General features: G+C 41.1%; 1 protein-coding gene across 1 annotated transcript in view; it reads right to left on the bottom strand.

Annotated features, from left to right (window-relative positions):
- Nucleotides 1–1,584: 1,584 nt before the first annotated feature.
- VWDE (von Willebrand factor D and EGF domains) overlaps nt 1,585–18,236 on the bottom strand; it is a 28,435-nt gene continuing 11,783 nt past the window's right edge. Inside the window, 12 exon segments of the mRNA XM_074985496.1 lie at nt 1,585–1,728; nt 2,387–2,478; nt 3,745–3,840; nt 4,514–4,609; nt 5,939–6,139; nt 6,850–6,987; nt 8,220–8,439; nt 8,557–8,705; nt 8,708–8,785; nt 11,429–11,491; nt 13,046–13,198; nt 16,092–16,423. Coding sequence (XP_074841597.1) covers nt 1,585–1,728; nt 2,387–2,478; nt 3,745–3,840; nt 4,514–4,609; nt 5,939–6,139; nt 6,850–6,987; nt 8,220–8,439; nt 8,557–8,705; nt 8,708–8,785; nt 11,429–11,491; nt 13,046–13,198; nt 16,092–16,423 — 1,762 coding nt within the window.

The following is an 18,236-nucleotide window of genomic DNA, read 5'->3' as shown; positions in this document are numbered from 1 at the left end:
TCTGTGCTGCGATTGGTCAAGAACTCCTCTTAAATCGTAAGAGTTCCCACCATGAAATTTGGTACGCAGCTTCCTCTGGCTCTAACGTAAACCAAGGTCTGGGTTTGGCTGTGGCTGGAAATTGGGATGTGGCTGAAATGTCAGTTCTTAGGATTTCCCAGTTCATGGAAAGGGAGGGGCATCGACAGGAGGGGTGACATACTTCAGACTCACCACTAGGGGCAGTGAGTGCAGGGAACAACCATACTGCAGAGTGACCCCCGGGGCAGCCACAGCAAGAAAACAGTGGCCAGGTAGAGACAGGGCACTCCGCTGTGCCTGAAGAGGTAAGTGCCCCTGTACCACACTGTCCCCCCCCACAGTGCTTGGCAACAGTGCCACACATGGGGACCCCCACTGCTTTTCCCCTGTACCTCTCCCATACAATTAGCATCCCCCCAAGAGGTGACAGCCATAAGCCCCAGCTCTGCCCCCTCCTTAAGCTCACGCTGGAGCTGCGAAAACCACCCCAGCCCCAGCCGTGCCCTGCCCCCCGCAGCTGCCACTGTGCTGGGGCACAATATTGGATAACCAGGGGTTGGAGAATCACTCCTGAAGCCCTGCAGCAACCATGAGCTGGCTCGTGGTAGCCAGCAGCCTGCCCCGCAGAAGGGACCTGGGCAGCTGGCAGCTCCCCCCGCCTTCATGGCTGTCTCCCTGGTTTACCCAACATTTTCCGTTATCTGACCATGGATTGGTCCCAATTATATCAGCTAATTGGAGTTTTACTGTATTTAGATTAAGTTCCAAGAAAGGATATTCACTACAGATCACTGCTCCAACGATGGCTTCACAAAGGATTAGGTGTTTGTATTATCTATGATACCCAAAGTCCAGTAGAGTAAATCCTCCATATATACGGAGGTTGTGTCCTGGGTAACCTCTGTGTAAATCAAATTTTGCATAAATTGGGGAAGGGAGTTGGGGAGATCCCCAGAATTCCCCTGGTTCGGGGAACCGAGCGGCTGGAGCCTCTGCAGGTGGGGACCACATTAGGGGTGGGGCAGGCTGCAGAGCAGCCATGGAGCCCCTGCCACCCCTGGGTTGCACAGGCGGCAGCAGCTCCAGTCACAGCACTGGAGCCCTGTGCTCCAGGGGCTGCTCGGGTGGTGGCAGCTCCACCCACAGTGCAGGAGCCCTGGGCTGCTCGAGCTGCAGTGTGTCTTGGCTCTGGGCAGCTACAGCCATGCCTGCCCCTCTGTGCCTCTGGAATTGCAGGGCTAGGCAGCCGCAAGGCAGAAGATGCCTCCTAAGGAGCCCCTGAGCTGGCCAGCAGCATGGAGGTAAGTGGTGAGGCAGGATACTGGAAAGTAGGGTTGCCCTGGACTCAATTCGCGTTTTTGTGAAAACTCATAAGTCAAGTCTGTGCAAAGTGAGGGTCTACTGTAGAGATTCAGAGGCTGTGGTTTCTGAGTGAGAGGCAGCAATAAAAGGAGGATTTACAACATATTACTACATCTCTGCTCTTAGTATGTTATTCTTCTAAAGCTCTTAAAAAATTAGTGCTCTTGGCTTTAAAATCATAATGAATCTATTAGACATGCTTCAAGACAGCACTCTTTGTTTAAAGAAATTGAATTCATCACTGCCTTCAAAGCCTCTTTTTAGTTTCATGTGCCTCTTAGTTGATACAGCATAGTTTTGTAATCCATGCATTTGATTTTCTTCAACCATGATGTCTCTGTACTTTGGGAAAAATAAAATATTTTAGTGTTCTCAGAACATGTTGTAACTTCCATCATAAAATTTAACAGCTTCCAATGAATATTTGCTTTTCTGTCACACTCAGAAACAGAATATTGAATACTGATCCATAAAGCATTAATTCATTTAAAAATATGAATTAGGGAGACACAAATAGCAAATATTCTCTGTAATGGTATACATTGTAATGTTTGTATTGAATAGAAAATGTTTATAACTCAAATCAAATCCTCAGTTTAATAAAAAGATTAAACCTTTCAAGATGTCAGTAAAGGATATCTTTGCAACAAAGTTTTTCATGAACACTGAATCCTTTTAAAATCAGTTACTTAAATATAAATTAAGCTCCTTCAAAACTTAAATCCAACAAAATAATACTTTGCACAAACTGAGGTTCACATTTTCAAAGAATTCTATGAATTTTCGTACTCACTAAACAAATACTTTGCCCCATTCCTAGTACTTAGCTAACAATGCCTACCTGAAATTAGAATCTGTGCTGAAACTGGAACTTGTATTTGAATTACCAATACCTTTAGTTTTGAAAAACAAAATCTGGCTTTCAAACAAGTTTCAAAACATGCTTCCGTAAAACCAGAGCCACTGCTGTTTTCCTGTTCCTTTATTACGTTGTGTCCATATAGTAGTTTCTTTGCACAGATGACTCCAGTATAACCAAGCCAAGAAGAGCACAGGTTAGGCAGTGCACACCGATCCCCAAACAGACAGTGCTGACTGCGCACAGGTGAAATACACAAAGGCAGACAGGGCTTTAATCTAAAAGCACAGTCAACTTATTTGTAAAGAAAATGGCCCCAAGACGGGATTGTGCCATGGCCTCTGGCTACTTGCTATGTCACACACAGGGACCATAAGCCCAACAGCTCTCTTGACTGAGGAGGACTCTGTAACTGGGGAGGGGATTCCATGATGCTGTAGGCGCAGCAAAACGGCCCTGTGCCGCCTCCCTTCACAGCCCCCATTGTAGTTACACACTTGCATATTATTAAGATGCACATCTATAGGGCATCTTTCTAGGGTATTTAGCAAACCCCTGGCTGCCTGCAGGAGCCATAATGACATGGTGCGGTGCCTATGTTGTAGCAGATGCAGGGCCCAGTCTGCAGGATGCTATGCACACTAGTATCCCCGCTAAGGCTACCTTTTTGTCATGAAGGCTGGGGAAGTTGTAGAGTCTGTGAGTTCTAAAGACTTCCAGGACTTTAGCCAGTGATGGTGGGCTGCTGGGGCGGAGGGGAAACTCTGGGGCTCTGAGTCACCACAGGCTGGGGACACCGTGTAGCTCCCCACCACTGTGGGCAGCAGGGAAACCCCTGCATCTCCCACCTTCTGTGGCAGCCAGGATGACCCATAGCTCCAGGCTACCACAGGCAATGGGGACTCCAAGACACCGTGGGGGGCAGGGTAGGGGAATCCCACAGTCCTGGCTGGCTTCCTTTGCAGATCCCAGCCATCTTGGGTGGTGGCAGCTCTGCAGCTCTGAGCTGTGAGTGGATGGGGACCCTGGACTTCTGAGCATCTACAGGTGGTGGGGGCTCCTGGAGCTCCCAGTTGGCCCCTAAAGCTGCTTAGTCCTCCCCATTTTGTCATGCATATTTTTAGTAAAATTCAAGTCATAAGCTTCCGTGATTTTTTTCTTTATTGCCCATCCCCTCGTGGACTTGCACTAAAGATATCCATGACAAAATCATAGCTGTACTGAGAGTAGTGTGCATGTTAATCAGCTAAGTGCCTAGTCACACCCCAGCGCCAACAGACCTTGTACATCTATGACTGGCATCTGTGTGGGTGCTAAGGCACAAGGTGAGCAAAGGTCCATTCATCCTCCCAGCAAGTATAAAGAATGAAATCTTAAGGAGATCTCTACATTTCACTTATGTTACTTTACTGGGCTCTTTTGAAATCCTGAGAGTTCCCTTTTATAGGGAGACATTTCCTGAGGGTTTTCTAATAAACCAGAAGTAAGAGAAAACCGATGACCATTCTGACACCAGGCACCAAAGAATCCTTTTGGACAGAGACCGACATTTGGCTCTGTGCAGGAGCCACCACTGAGGTATATGGGATCACACATGGCTACAGCCCCACAGAAGGGAAAACAATTAACAAAACAATGAAAGCCACAAAGAAATGCCTAGCTGGGCCCGCCGATAGGGCGGCAAAGGGAGCAGCTGCCCCCAGGCCTGACATTTCAAAGGGGCCTGGATCTCCAGCCACTGTTGCTGCCAAAGCAGCAGTGGTGGTGGCTGAAGCTCCAGGCCCCTTTGAAATGCCGCACAGCGCCGTGCTGCTGCTCCACACAGGGCTAAGAGAGAATGTTAGGTGGGCCAGGGCCAGGACTGACTGCCCTCAGCCCAGCCCCTCCCGCCTTAGCCGGGCCCCCCAACTCTGCCCTGGACCGGTGGCGTCTGTCATAACCACTGTGCCCAGCCATGATTGGGTGACAAAACAGGGTCCCTTTGTTGCCAGTACAGGGCTTTAAGGAGTAATGTGACTATGATGAATCTAAAGGACGGCAGGTGAGAGAACAGAAATTACATTCCCTTCAAAGTTCCAGCCAGCACTAAGAAATGAACTAACCCTGGGTGCACAATGGGTCGCTAGGGTTCCAGAGCAGCAGCAGCAGCATACCACTGCTTGAAACAAGTTGTTCAGAAGGTTGAACAGTGGGAGTCCCTCCTGCTTCTGGTAGGTCCCTGAGTGGAGAACTCTCGCAAAGCAGCTCCCTTTGGAGAACAACCGATTTTACCCGTGTTACATGTAGGCCCATACCATCCTGCTTTACGCTGGCAGACATCTGGAGTAAGACATTCACCACCAGTTTCACAGTGTCTGTTCCAAACCACTATAATCCAAAACACCAGAAAAAAACACAACCCCTAATATGGTGTGAAAACAATTCTTGTAATTTTAGCTCTGTGAAAAACGTCATTAATTTTGCAAATTCTTCCCCAGAGATGAACATCTCTATTGTATTGGTACTAATGGGAGTTAGACACCAATGCATCATTTGGAACTTCATTTAATATTAATTCTGTCTCAACATCACCAGACCAGATTGGGATATATTAATAGAAGTCCCACTCTGACCAGATGCTCCTGGCCTGGATTTGTCTACTATAAACTTTTTCAGGTACAATTTTAGAAAACAAAAGGTTCAAGACTGAGCAACAAATGGTACATTAACATCTAGTGATAGTTTCCTGAATAAATGATAAGTTCAAGATACTTCACTATAGTCTCCTGCCTTGATATTTTTTCATTTCTCAGAGTTCACATGTAAACTCAACTCACTCCTTTCTTCAGGGTCTGACAATCTCAAAAAAGCAGTATTTGTTGACATGGCAATTGAAAACTAAAAGGGTCAACTGACTTGAGGATTCAAAGAGCAATGGAAAGAGGAATTTACTTAGTTCACAGTCAAATTGATTGGGATTCTGATGTGGACAGCATCCCAGTAGAATTTCTGATCTCTAAACATGAACCTTCTTTGAGTAAGAGGTAAGACTTGTGTGCAAATTAACCAAAATTCTGGTTTGAACACTTGGAGCATCTAAGGCCAAATATAGTAAATATAAAATACAGTATCTCATTTGGGACTGACCTTTTCAAACTACCCAGCTGTAATACCCAGCAAAGGTTTTTCATTTGCATGCCAGGTCAGAAGGAAAGTCCATTAATATATGCTATGATGTTCTGTGGCCTTACATAACTCTGACCTAGCATTTCCTAATATCAGCGTCAGGCTGTGTGTACACTAAAGCATAATGTTGATTTTAAGGCACTTCACTCAATTTTACAACTGTATTAGACAATGAGTTTTCGTGGATAAGATTCACTTAGATTTTCTGAGAAAACTCATTAACTAATATTGTTATTAGTCCTTAATGTGCTACAGGACTGTTTGTTATTTGTGAAGCTACAGACTAACATAGCTACCCCTCTGGGATCATCTGGTTTTGGTTACCACAGTAAAAGGCCATGTTTTATATAAATTTAGGCAGGCAAAATACAACATGTCCACTACCTCTCATCACATGATCAAGTGACTTTGCTATCCTAAGTGATGCTTTGATATTCACATTTTTGTTTCATTTTGAGCTCAGGAAGGAGAATGCAGCCCAAGTAATGACTATATTCTGTTTTTCTTAAGCTTAAAACTCATGTGAACAACATAAAGTTGACTGATAGCTTAACTTCCCAGATACATGCTCATCAGCATGTGCATCAGCAATTCCATCTTCTTCATGAAAAATGTAGGCACCCTCTTTCCCCCCCATTTCTTCAGTGTCCTCCTTGCTTTCATCATAAACCTCTTGAAAGCTTTCTGCAAGCTAAAGATGTGAGAGAACATCAATTGTCAATTTTGTTTCGGCTGCCTAGAAAACATTAGCAAAATTAAAATGCTAATAAAATAAAATATCACAAAATTCTGAGAGGTTAGATGAAGCAGGGAGGTTTCTCAACAGGTTTTGGAAAAGTGCATGACAATAACCACATGTAACTTATTGAACAGCTGCAATATTACATAATCTTGCAGGCACCTTGGGAAGTTGTTTGTTTTGAATAAATGTAATCGGATTCCTTGAACTATATTTAGAATATTTGGTCACTAAATGCACATGGGAAAAGACATGTGGCCAAAACTTCAAAATGGCCATGCTAATGGCCAAATTGAAGAATACTAATGAAGTGCTGAAATGAACATTCAGCACGCCATTAGCATGCTGCTGGCTGAGGAGCTTCGAACGTGCCACTTTTGAACGTGCGTAGCTCGGCTACACGAGGGTCCTTTTTGAAAGGACCCCACACATTTTGAAATCCCCTTATTCCTCTCAGCTGAGAAATTAGTGTGGCTAATTAACATGGCCATTTCAAAGTTTTGGCCAAGTGTAGTCACAGCCAGTATGTCAACGGGAAGGATCTTAGATCAAATAATATTATGTATCTGAAAAATATTTACAATTCCTTTTTCTAAACAGATGAAGCATTTTATAGATAAATGAGCTGGGCAAAACAGACCCAAGATTCCTAGTCTGAATTAATATATAATGATTACAGTATCATGGAAAAAGATTATGTTACCATGGCATATCTTCCCATCTCCATGTAAGTCATTTGGGCATAAACTGTAATAGTAGGAACCAAAAATATTGATGCAAAACACTCCAGGAAAGCAAGGATTGGATACACATTCATCAATATCTTCTTGGCAATCACTGCCTCAATAGAAATAAAGACTTTTAGAGTATTGCTTTACTTAATTTTGGCTCTATGTTTTTAAAAAAGTGGAATTTACGTGGGCAATGCAATAGAAAACAAAGTCCACATACATAAGTACAAACTTCATGAATTCTCCAGGTCTGTCAATAAACCGTATTTCCAGTACACAAAGAATATTTTCCTTATTGCAGAATATGTATAAAGAGGCAATTTTGTAGAGTGCAACTCAGCAAAGAAGTTAAGCATGTGCTTAACTTTAAGCATGTCAGTGGTCCCAGTGAAGTTAAACCTACCATTGATGTGCTCAGCAAGAATGCTGAACTGGGGAAGAGTGTGTCAACATTCTTTACTTATCCTTAAAAAGCATAAAGAATGATTACCTGCATTGTGTTTGAAATGAATAAAAAGTACAAGCACAAATAAACAAGTAGGTGTTCTGGCATGTTCTGCACATACTTTTTAAAAGTAAATATGATCAGATGGTCATTTCTGGGTGGACCCACAGGTCTTATTTGCCATTGCCATACTTATAAACTATTCCTGAATGCTGAAACACAGGGATTCCATATTGTGCCCCACAATCTATAGCATAGACAGACTTCCTGCATCCTGCTGTTTCACACAGTGGAAATGCAAGTGTTCCACTAACTCAGGGACTTTGAGTTAAGTTGCAAGACCATCCCCTAAAGCCTTTGCTTTCCTGTCCCTGCTTCTGGTCAGCAATTAACAGTACTTGTTTGGGGTCAGATTGTGCCCTCAGTTATACCCATACTGACATATTGACATCAGTAGAGCTGGTGTAATAGAGAGAAGAAATTGGCAAAATGCTTTGTTTTCTTTCAAAGATCACAGCAACTGATTCACAGAAGAAAACTGTAATTGTAACCCACTATATAAGTTAGTTTTATTAGGTCAGCCTCTTCACTCTGTAGTGGCCAGTGAACAAGTTGTTACAGTCAGCAACATCATGAGTTGGGCTCCCAGACTGAGCCAGTTGGGGCAGGGCTCACGGCTTAATAGTTTTTCTGATGGAATTGTGTCACATGGCCAAGACTGTGCACACGGATGCAAGCAAATATTAAAGGTGCTGCATCTAATATAGTACTTGGTATTATATCACAAGAGTATAAACATATGAAGTAGCACAGTAAATTAATTTCAAGCTACACAAGTAAAATAAAAGTAATTAGAAAATGCCATTTGTCTACTAAAAGAGAAAAATAACAATTTACCCCACAGCCCAGGTGCGCATGCACAGCAGTAGCTGTTTATCCCATCCACACAACTACCAATACCACAGGGATTAGATTTACAATCATCAATATTGACTTGACAGAGGTCACCTTCAAAGCCAGGCAGACAGACACACAGGTATTTCCCACTTCTGGACAGGAGATGCATATTTGTCACACATGAGCCACCATTTAAACAATCACACGATCTCACATTGACCTACAAGACAAGCCCAATGAAAAGAGATTACTTCTTATGAACTAGCAATTAGTTTTGCCATTAGGTATCTTATCGGTTAAGAATTAGCGTAAGCTGTTTGATTGTGATATTTGTTACTTCTGCTATTACTTTAGTCTTCGCATTGCAATCATCTGTCAAAGAAAATATCAATTTCTGTGAACTCTTTGCCACAGCTTTCCATATAATGAGTCCAGAAGGGACAAGTCTGGCTTATTCAGGACCAGAGTCCAATGTAAAAAGTATGCCATAAATTGGTGCATAAAAATTTCCCCAGAAAATATCTGTAGAGTGTCTGGCAACGTTTGAAGCACAGGAGGCTCATTGTCTGCAACCATGTAGACATTTTATCCTTTAAACAACAGTTAAAAGGTATTCATACATATGAAAAGATCATTTTTTTTTCTAAAAAGCCTATTCTGACTGACAAATGCAATTAATTCATCTTAACTTTAGTAGTATTTAAATAGCAGAGAAAGGCCCGTTTACCATAACTTTAACAAAGCTTATAAACAAGTTCTTATATAGAAAAATATTGCAGAAAGCTTATTTTAGTTGTATGTGCAAAGAACCTCAAAGCCCTTGAACAATCTGGACGTATGCTTTTATTTTCTATAAATATGAGCAAAAATCTGCACTTGAATTACATTTTGTAGGTGAAAGCATCAGACCCCTGTAAAGCCCACAAATGGTTTACATTTTCCTTTAGGAATTATATTATATAAATATGTATAATATGCAATACACACAGAGAGCAGAGGGAGTTCTGCCTGTAGACTGCTTGCTGACTCTGGCTTAACTTGAAGTGATGCTGTTTAACTTTGAGAGTCTATTAAAGAACATACACATTTAGAAGTATATTTTCAGTATTTTTAATTACAATCTACATACAACTATATTATCAAAGTTATTAGAATTGCAATTGCATTGTAATTCTGAAGCTGCAGATAGCTATGTCCACAATGGATTTTGTGCCCCAGTGAATTTCATGTGTCAATAGTCAGTGATCAAATACCATAAGGATAAGACCCTGCATGTAAAAGATAGCTAACCATTCAGCAATTGGTCTGAACGAATATAACAGATAGTTAGAATTCCATTTGCAATCATTTATGCTTACAAAATTGAAGGCACAAATGTTTGTGAAAACAACTGTATCCATAAAACCTAAGGTTCAGCAATATTTGACTGAGGCCCAGCAGAAAATCAGGGCCTTATCTCAGGTATTCTTTCCACAATTGCGTTGGATCAATTACATAGACCTGCTCAGAATATTTTGTTATATTTGAAAGACAAAAATATTTAGAAATTCTGCACTGCACATGCCTGTTCTGCAAAACAATACCTAGTTCTTATATAGTGCTGTTCCTCAGGAGATCTCAAAACAGAATGTTCTATTTTCAGAATGCAAAATTAGAGTATATGATAAGTCCAGCAGGCAAGCAGTCTTGTCTGAGATCTAGAGCACAGTCACAGCCCACAAAGAACTCAGTGAATCCCATAGGACAAAGCCACATATCACTGCAGCTGTAGAGCTACCATACTACTACCAAATCCCACCCCATGAATCACTGACTTTACCTCTTACTCAAATAATGGAGTGGAGAGTCAGAAGGCATTGATCAGTGTTCACATCGCACTCCCTGTTGGTATGTGGCACAGATCTGGGAAGCTAATCATCCAACCAGTGGACCAAATTTGATCCTGAATCCTATTCACATGTCACCTGAGGCAAGTTGCACATCTGCTAAGAAGTGGGACACAGCGGAGAGTGACATCACGTATCTAATAGACATGTCAGACATCAGGAGTGAGTCTGGTGGTACCAAGGAATTCCTCAATAGGACTGTAGATGACAGAAATGGCTTATCTCCAACTCCCCATCTATTCACCAGCTAATTTGGGGTGTAGTGTCAGGGAGCTCCTCATTTCATGATTCCTTTTTATCCCCTTCCCACAAGACGCTCTAAGGGGATTACCACTCCATGCACAAGGTTGTGGGGCGGGGGGTGGGGGTGGGGAGGAGAATGGCCGTGAGTGGACAGGGACACCTCATCTTCATGGGCTGTCAGCCCTCTTCAGCAGCACTATGAGAATCAGTTTGTCCCAGTATAACTGTACATTGTGTCACTGGCTACATCTATGCTAGAGGGTTTTGTCGAAAAAAAAAAAAACATGGAGCAGCCACACTGACCAAATGTACCTATCATAATTTAATAAAAAGTTGTTAAGACACTGAAAGAGATGGTTCATAGTGTATCCAAATTTGTTTGCGTTTACAAAAATATTAAATATTTGTAGGTCAAACATACAACAAATAACCTCACACACCATTTCTTTTGATTTAAAGATGGAAATTTCATCATGGGTCAAACTTAAATTGACTATTTAAACAACATTTTTCCAATATAATTGGACTGTTATTTTGCTGTTTTTCCCCCACATAAGAACTGTTTCAGTTCTGACATAATGATAGTCTCTCTGTTTTTCTTATCTTTCTTTTTTAAAAGGAAAGTGGCAAGAAATGAATTAATCTACAATGACACTGGCTAATAGAACTATTCATAAAAGTGCAACTTTGAAGACATTTAGCTTCATAACCTTTGATTTGTGAAGCACATATTGTGCACAGTAGTCTTTTTGTAATCAGTCTTGGGAGGTCTGAGGTATGAATTTGCCACAGAAACATACTGAAGGGTTTTTTTCTTTTTTCATTATAAAGCTAGGTTTCAGAGATATTGAGACAAATTATGTTCCCAGGTCTATGTGCATGTACAATGTCATGCAAACCAGATTGAATCTTACTCTGCATTTTGTGTCTGTGGGCTCAACTTTCTCCCTCCCTACCAACCCTGAGTAGATTTCCCCAGTTTACCTGTATAATCATAGACTCAGTGGCCATGGGCCCCAAAAATCTCCTGCTCCACTGCAGACTGCTGCCCTAGTTGCTCCTGTGCAGGTTTCTCCGTACCATCTTCATTTCCACCATGCACCAGATACACTTTCTTCGTGCTCTCTGTCAGGGTTGATGCTTCTGGGGAATAAGGACAGATTTGACATTGCTGGGGAATAAGGACAGATTTGGCCTTTAACCAGAAGTGAGAAAGTGAAGAAAAAGAATTTGCATGGATTTAGCTAATCCTTCATTAATGTGGTGCCTGCTAAGATGATTCCCCTATGAGATGTGGGAGCAAGTAGGTCTGTCCCAAACCACAAAGTGGCTGGTTCTAATGGACCAATTTTATACTGTTGTAACTCTACTGCTATCAATGGGTAACTCCTGATTTACACTATGGTAATTGACAGGGCAGAAATCCCTGAGACTAAGAAAAAATAGTCCCAATAGTTGGTGTTCTGAAGACAACACCTCAGATTCCCCATCAAGTCTGATTCTGTACAAATAGTGGCAATGAGGAGCAATTTCCAACTAAGCTCAAGTCAGTAAAAGGAGTGCCAATAAAAATGATTAACGATAAAGGTTTTGTAGCTTGGAACGAAATGTACTACCATGGAGAGTGTTATAACAGAAAACCTTGTCATGAGGTGAGAGGGAGACTTTTCACACTGTGATAAACGAACTCTCAATAACTGCCTCACCAGGAGTTGAGCTGAAGGGCTTTTAACCTAATGGAGTGTAACTTCGCTGTTGACTTTCTCATTTGAACCAACATGCAGATAAGTGGATCCATGTTGTGTCAAGAAATAGCTATTGCCTGCATTCTGTGGTCTGTCAAAATAATCATAGCATCTGCAGGACCTAGCTGAGTATCAGTTTCTTGTATCAATAAGGAATGTTTCCCAGTGAATATGCTCCAAACAAAAACCCACATAAGCAAAGAGCGATTTTACTTTGGAGCTTTCTGAATCTCTTGTCCAAAGTCAAGAGACCAACTCTGCACTCCGGCATGGCTACTTCAGACTTTCCAATACTTATGAATTAATCAGGTGTCCTGGGAAACTCCAGGATTCTAGCTACCTAAATTCCTCCTGTAACTTCATTAGAATGTGCCACAATATCCTTAAGTTCCTGTCCTAAAAATAATGTATTCTGCTGCTTTGTACTCTTCAATAACTAATGTATTTTACTCAACGGTGTCAAAAATGGCACCTTTGTTTTTTATAGTAGAAACAATAATATTTCAAAATGCCATTCCAAGCATCAATTTCTAGCCTGGAAAAATTAGGGCTGTGAGCCAGCCAGGTGCTTTGACCTCCAGATAACAGGACTCCATCCTTCTCTGTAAGGATTCTTCTTTACAACCACCTGGTCACTACTGAAATTCCCCAGCATAGGGCTGCTCCTGTATAGGTGTATATCTCAGCACGCTTTTCTGATAAAGAGCTGCTGTTTTCTGTCATCTCCCTATCAGCTGTTACAAATGCCCCTTACGTTTTCTATTTCACCTATCATTGAGGAGATGGCAGTCTTGCAAGGAGTTGAGTGTCTACAGTAAAGTGGTGAATATATTTACTCTCAGCTTCCATTGCATGATTGGGCCTTGTTTTCATTCATCTAACTGCTGTCTATTCTGCCCAGCTAATTTGAAATTAATCCCAGTGCTCTGAAAAGTTAAAATGTAAGCATTACTGCACAAATAATAAATCTGCAGTTTGATAATTTCACATTTTAGACTTGGTGACGCCTTGAATCCTTGGCCAGAAGCTCTCACAGATGTACAGTCATACTGTCAGATCTCACATAATCCATCATTTTCCAGCTCTATAATATCTGGAATCTGATCTTTGAAGTAAAGATCATTATGTGAAAGTAAAAAATTAACTGATTAACACACATTTAAAGTATGTAAAGCATAATGCATCCATCTGTCTATAGCTATGCACATCTTGGAAGAAAGAGTAAACAATATTGTCCTGCCTGGTCTGTCCTCAGCATTTCATTTTGACTGGTTAAAATGTTTAAACGAGAATTCAGATACAATTTCAGAATGACAAGCACCTGTCATACAGCAGATATGGGAAAGAGATATACAATCCAACATATAAGTTGGAGATCCAACCAAAGTTAAAAATTAACTGGAATATTTTACAAACTTAAAGTCTCAAACTTCCTAAATTAACTGAACTTTTGAAAATGTGATATTGACTTGGCAAGGAAAATGTCATGCTGCTAGGAAGTGGCTGAGTATGTGTTGGGTCTGCTTTCCATTTAGAGCAACACACACTTTGCACTACCAGGGGAATTAAATCAGGCCCTAACATCACAAGATGCAATGGACTGCCGCAAGGGAGGTTTACATTAGATGTCAGGAAAAACTTCCCAACTGGCAGGGTGGTTAAATACTGGAATTAATTGCCTCCAGAGGTTGTGGAGTCTCCATCGCCGGAAATATTTAAGAGCAGGTTAGATAAATACCTACCAGAGATGGTCTAGAGACTCTGGATGGTGCTTGGGTCCTGCCATGAGGGCAGGGGACTGGACTTGGTGGCCTCTCAAGGTGCCTTCTGGTTCTGGTGTTCTATGATTCTATCACAAATAATAGACAAGGATGGGTGAAAAAAGACTGTACAGTCCAAACCTGAAACATACGCAAATGTTTCTCCGAAAGTGGCATGCTAATAAAAGGCCTGAAAAATGCTAATGAGGTGTGGATGTAACTCCCTGGTGCCTCATTAGCATACGCTCACATGATTTGGAGTCTGGAGGAAGCTCTTCCAGACTCCAAAACAGCATATAGAGGTGCAGCTCCTGGGGGATCTCCCAGAAGGAAATCCTGCTTCCGGAAGCCCCTTCTTCCTGAAAATCACCTAGCACTGATCTGGTCACCCTTAACCACCTTCTGGTCTGTCAGACTGGCTTTAAGGTCAGAATCCATTGATATATGGCACAAAATCACCTTCTACAAATGAGAAGCCGGACTTGAATGTTTCAGAATACACCACAAAAGTCTCAAAGATTTATTAATTTGTTCAAGCATCTCTGTAAATCTATTTAGAAAGGTGTTTTAAGACTTTTTATTGAATATAGACAGACGGGACCACTGTGATCATGTAGTCTGATCTCCTGCATGCCACAAGCCATAGGACTTCCTTGAATTAATTCCTGTTTGAACTAGAGCATAACTGTTCATCCAATGCTGATTTAAAAATTATCAGTGACGGAGATGCCACCATAAACCCTGGTAAATTGCTCCAATGGCTAATTACCCACGTTGGTAAAAAGTTTCATCTCATTTTCCAGTCTGAACTGATCTAGCTTCAATTCCCAGCCACTGGATTTGAACAGGGATGGTCTTTCAGTGGGTAAAGCAAAAACAGCTTTGACCATAATGCTTTTTCTTCAGTGCTAACCAGTATTTTTGCTAGTTTAATGTGGAAAAAGCTTCATTAGAAAAAAGTTGATAGTTAAATTGCAGCAAGAAGGTAAAGAAAATAATCATGTTTCATTAAATAGGTTTCTTTCTTCTGTAGTCAGACCAGTGAGCTCGAGACCAGTGTTTCTCAAACTTTTTTTACAAAGTACCCCTCTTTTAAAAAAAACTGTAAGTACCTCCAGACTTCTCTCACTTACCTGTAAGAGTACGTATACCACCAGCTGAGATACAGGGTCCTAAGGTAAGCTGAAATAAGTGCAATTCAAATCTTTCCATATTACTGTACCATTTTCAGGCAACAGATTTGTTTTGAGAACCAACAAGTTACAGCTCACTTAAAAACTACTTACAAAAACATGCAAAAATAGCACACAAGACTACTACTGAAAATTGTTGACTTTCTCCCATCTTATTAGCAAATAAATTCATTGGAATACAAATATTGTATCTACATTTTAGCATAAGGCATATAAATCAGTAGAAACAAGTAATTGTATGACTGAACTTTTAGAGTGTACTGACTTTACTAGTGTTTTTTATGTAGCCTGTTGTAAAATGAGGCAAATATCTAGAAGAATTGATGCAGCCCCAGAAGACTTCAGTTTACCCCCCAAGATTATATGTATGCTGTGTTGAGAAACACTGCTCTAGACAAAAGGAAAAAAGAAGGAAGCTTGTGCATACACAGAAAAGCAAGAAATGTTACTTTTGCATGGGGGGGAGGGGCAGTAGTAGAGGAGGTGCCTGGCAAGAGATTAGTAGCTGAAACAAAGACATGGAACTTTACAGCTCCTGGTTTTTCACTCCCAATTCTGCCACTGACTCACTGAGTAAATTTGGACAAGTCAGTTAACCTCTCTGTGCCTCGGTTTCCCTATCTGTAGAATGGGAATAATGATACTTTTCTAACTCAGATTGTCTTGATTAATATTTGGGCTCCCCAAATGGTATATGCTATATACATGCAACTATGATCACCTTCATTTCAGTGCCTACATATAGACTTTGCGACCCACATTTGAAAATGTTTCTTCTTGGTTCTTAAATTATTAACATATTTGTGCAGTTGGCATATCTAAAATTATGCAATACTGAGGTCTAAACATTTTCTTTATAATTCAGGCTTCAAGGAATCATCTCCTCTCAACATGTGGTTGTCATTTCCAAGAGCTGAGGTGGAACTCATGCATATGTTCTGGCAGGATATTTTATCACTTTGAGTCAATGGCACTGAAGTTGTAAAAAAAGCTTTAAGTGTTTTGCTTCACTGCAGAATATAACACAGGCTTTGGTGCTATGAACTGGCAGAAGTGAACAACCAAAATGAATAACACCACGGCAAATAATATTTACTGCATACTGTGACTTTTCTTCCTAGATGTGATTCAGTGATCTTGACATTGTTTCCCATTATGTATTTACTCTTGACAGATAAATGTGGTTGTGACTCATGTAACTGACCGCTGCACATGTCAAAAGCAATTATATCACTTCCTTCTCTGGCAACAAAGCCACAGTTACATGCTGCTGGGAAGTGAAGGTTGCCACAGTCCCACTGGCACACATTGACTTCAAAATTTCAAGATGTACTCTTATAAAGCACAAATGTTCCTGTTTTAAAATGATCATACATCCTGGGCGCAAAAGAAAACCATGTGTCTTCATCTTAAAGCATAATATAAAGCTGTAACATTTGTTGTCAAAATCTTTGCCTGTGTAAGATATAAATTTCTAATATTTTATTTGCCTTTGTCTACTGGTACCCTCACAAAGTTACCTCTTTACCCTAAGTAACCCCAACATGGACATTAGGAATAAATAAACAAAACCACTTTTTGTTTGAGAAATCAGCATAATGACTTGCTCCATGGAGACATTTGTAAATCAAAAAAATTAAGAGACATCAGAGTCTACTAAGAACTAGACTTACCTGGAGCTGCAGTGAGAGGTGCAGAACAACATCTTGGAGGTGCAGGGATGGGTAGGTGGCAGAGAAGTGGAGAGCGTATGTATGTATCAAAATACAGCCAGAAGGACAAGATGGGATTACATGGCAATATCAGCTGAGACACTTTCAACCCTTTAATAGAAGGAGCAGCCATTGTGTGCCTCTAAAGGGTTTAACATTTGAACAGAAGGAGGCAAAAGTTTCAGATGGGGGCTGTTACTGGAGTGTGTAAATATCACTTACAAAAATTGGTTTTAGGGGATCCCAGACATGGGTAAAGGTCACTTTGAACTCAGCAGCAACAGAACATCAACGTGCATATTATGTGAGATTCAAAAAATGGTTTAGCTTAAACACAAGTCAGGGCTTTTTTCTCAGAAGGGAATTTTCTGTTTCTAGAAGGATAAGCGTTCACTACACTGAGATCCAATTAAACAAATTAAAGATTCATAGGTAACTAACAGCATGTCAAGACCTATATAGTGTCTAATATTTAACTATAGCGTACATTCTGCTTGATTTTTGTTACATTCACAGTGAGATAGTACATGTGTGGTCAGGATGGCCACCCTACCGGGATTCCAAGGCATTAACTATTGATTCACCAAGAACAACCACACTGCACTTCTTATTTCCAGCTTATACATAAAAGAGGTTGTATTGTTTATTCCAAACCACCAGGCTCTCTCTTGTTGGCAGCATGCTTTTAGTAAGAAAATCACAAACAGGCCCAATGAAAAGACGGGGTCTGTGAATGTAACTCCCACTCAAGAAGAAATGACAGAATCAAGCTCATGGGATTTTTTTTTCCAATTGCTAGTAATTACAAGGCCTCTTTGATGAACATGCTAATAGAATCTTTGCTCATGTGAGACTGTCATGGCAACACAGTTGGACTAATGGAAGAAATCTCTAGCCATCCTTTAACTGAGCCAGATGCATTTCTCCCGTATTATCTGGGCTTCGCTCCATAGCTCCATAATATGAGTGGACAAACACCCTCACATGGGGGGCCACATATTCCCTTCTGCTCAGCCCTGTTATCCTGAAGAGAACCAGCAGGGAAGCTTTTTTCCTCTGGTGCTCAGGTGGTGCATAATTTCTGCTGCATGGATTTTCTGCTGCTTTGACCCTCCCCATGCAGTGGAAATGTTTTAGAAGAGGGAGAAATACAATGAAACTTGTGCCAGTTGAAAGCACAGAAACTGATCTGTCCCTGTAGGGGAAAGCTTTATGGTGATGTGTGAGAGGCAGCTGAGCATATGACCAGCTCAGACAGCATTAAGCCATATAGCACTTTGCTATGTAAACTGTTGGGAGCTGCTTGATAGACTGTGCTGATGGAGTGTCTGCTGACTGTCTCAGCCCCTCCTGTTCAAACAAGTCCCTTGAAATGTTTGTGGCTTATTGTATACATATAGGCTTGGTCTATCCGAGGCAGATAAGCTGATTGTAGATATGGAATTCTAGCTACGGCAATTGCATAGCTAGAATCAACT

This window comes from Carettochelys insculpta, chromosome 2, assembly GCF_033958435.1.
Source record: "Carettochelys insculpta isolate YL-2023 chromosome 2, ASM3395843v1, whole genome shotgun sequence".
NCBI classification, from domain to species: domain Eukaryota; kingdom Metazoa; phylum Chordata; order Testudines; family Carettochelyidae; genus Carettochelys; species Carettochelys insculpta.
The sequence above is the reverse complement of the archived record's forward strand: the minus strand, read 5'-3'. Positions and strand labels throughout refer to the sequence as shown.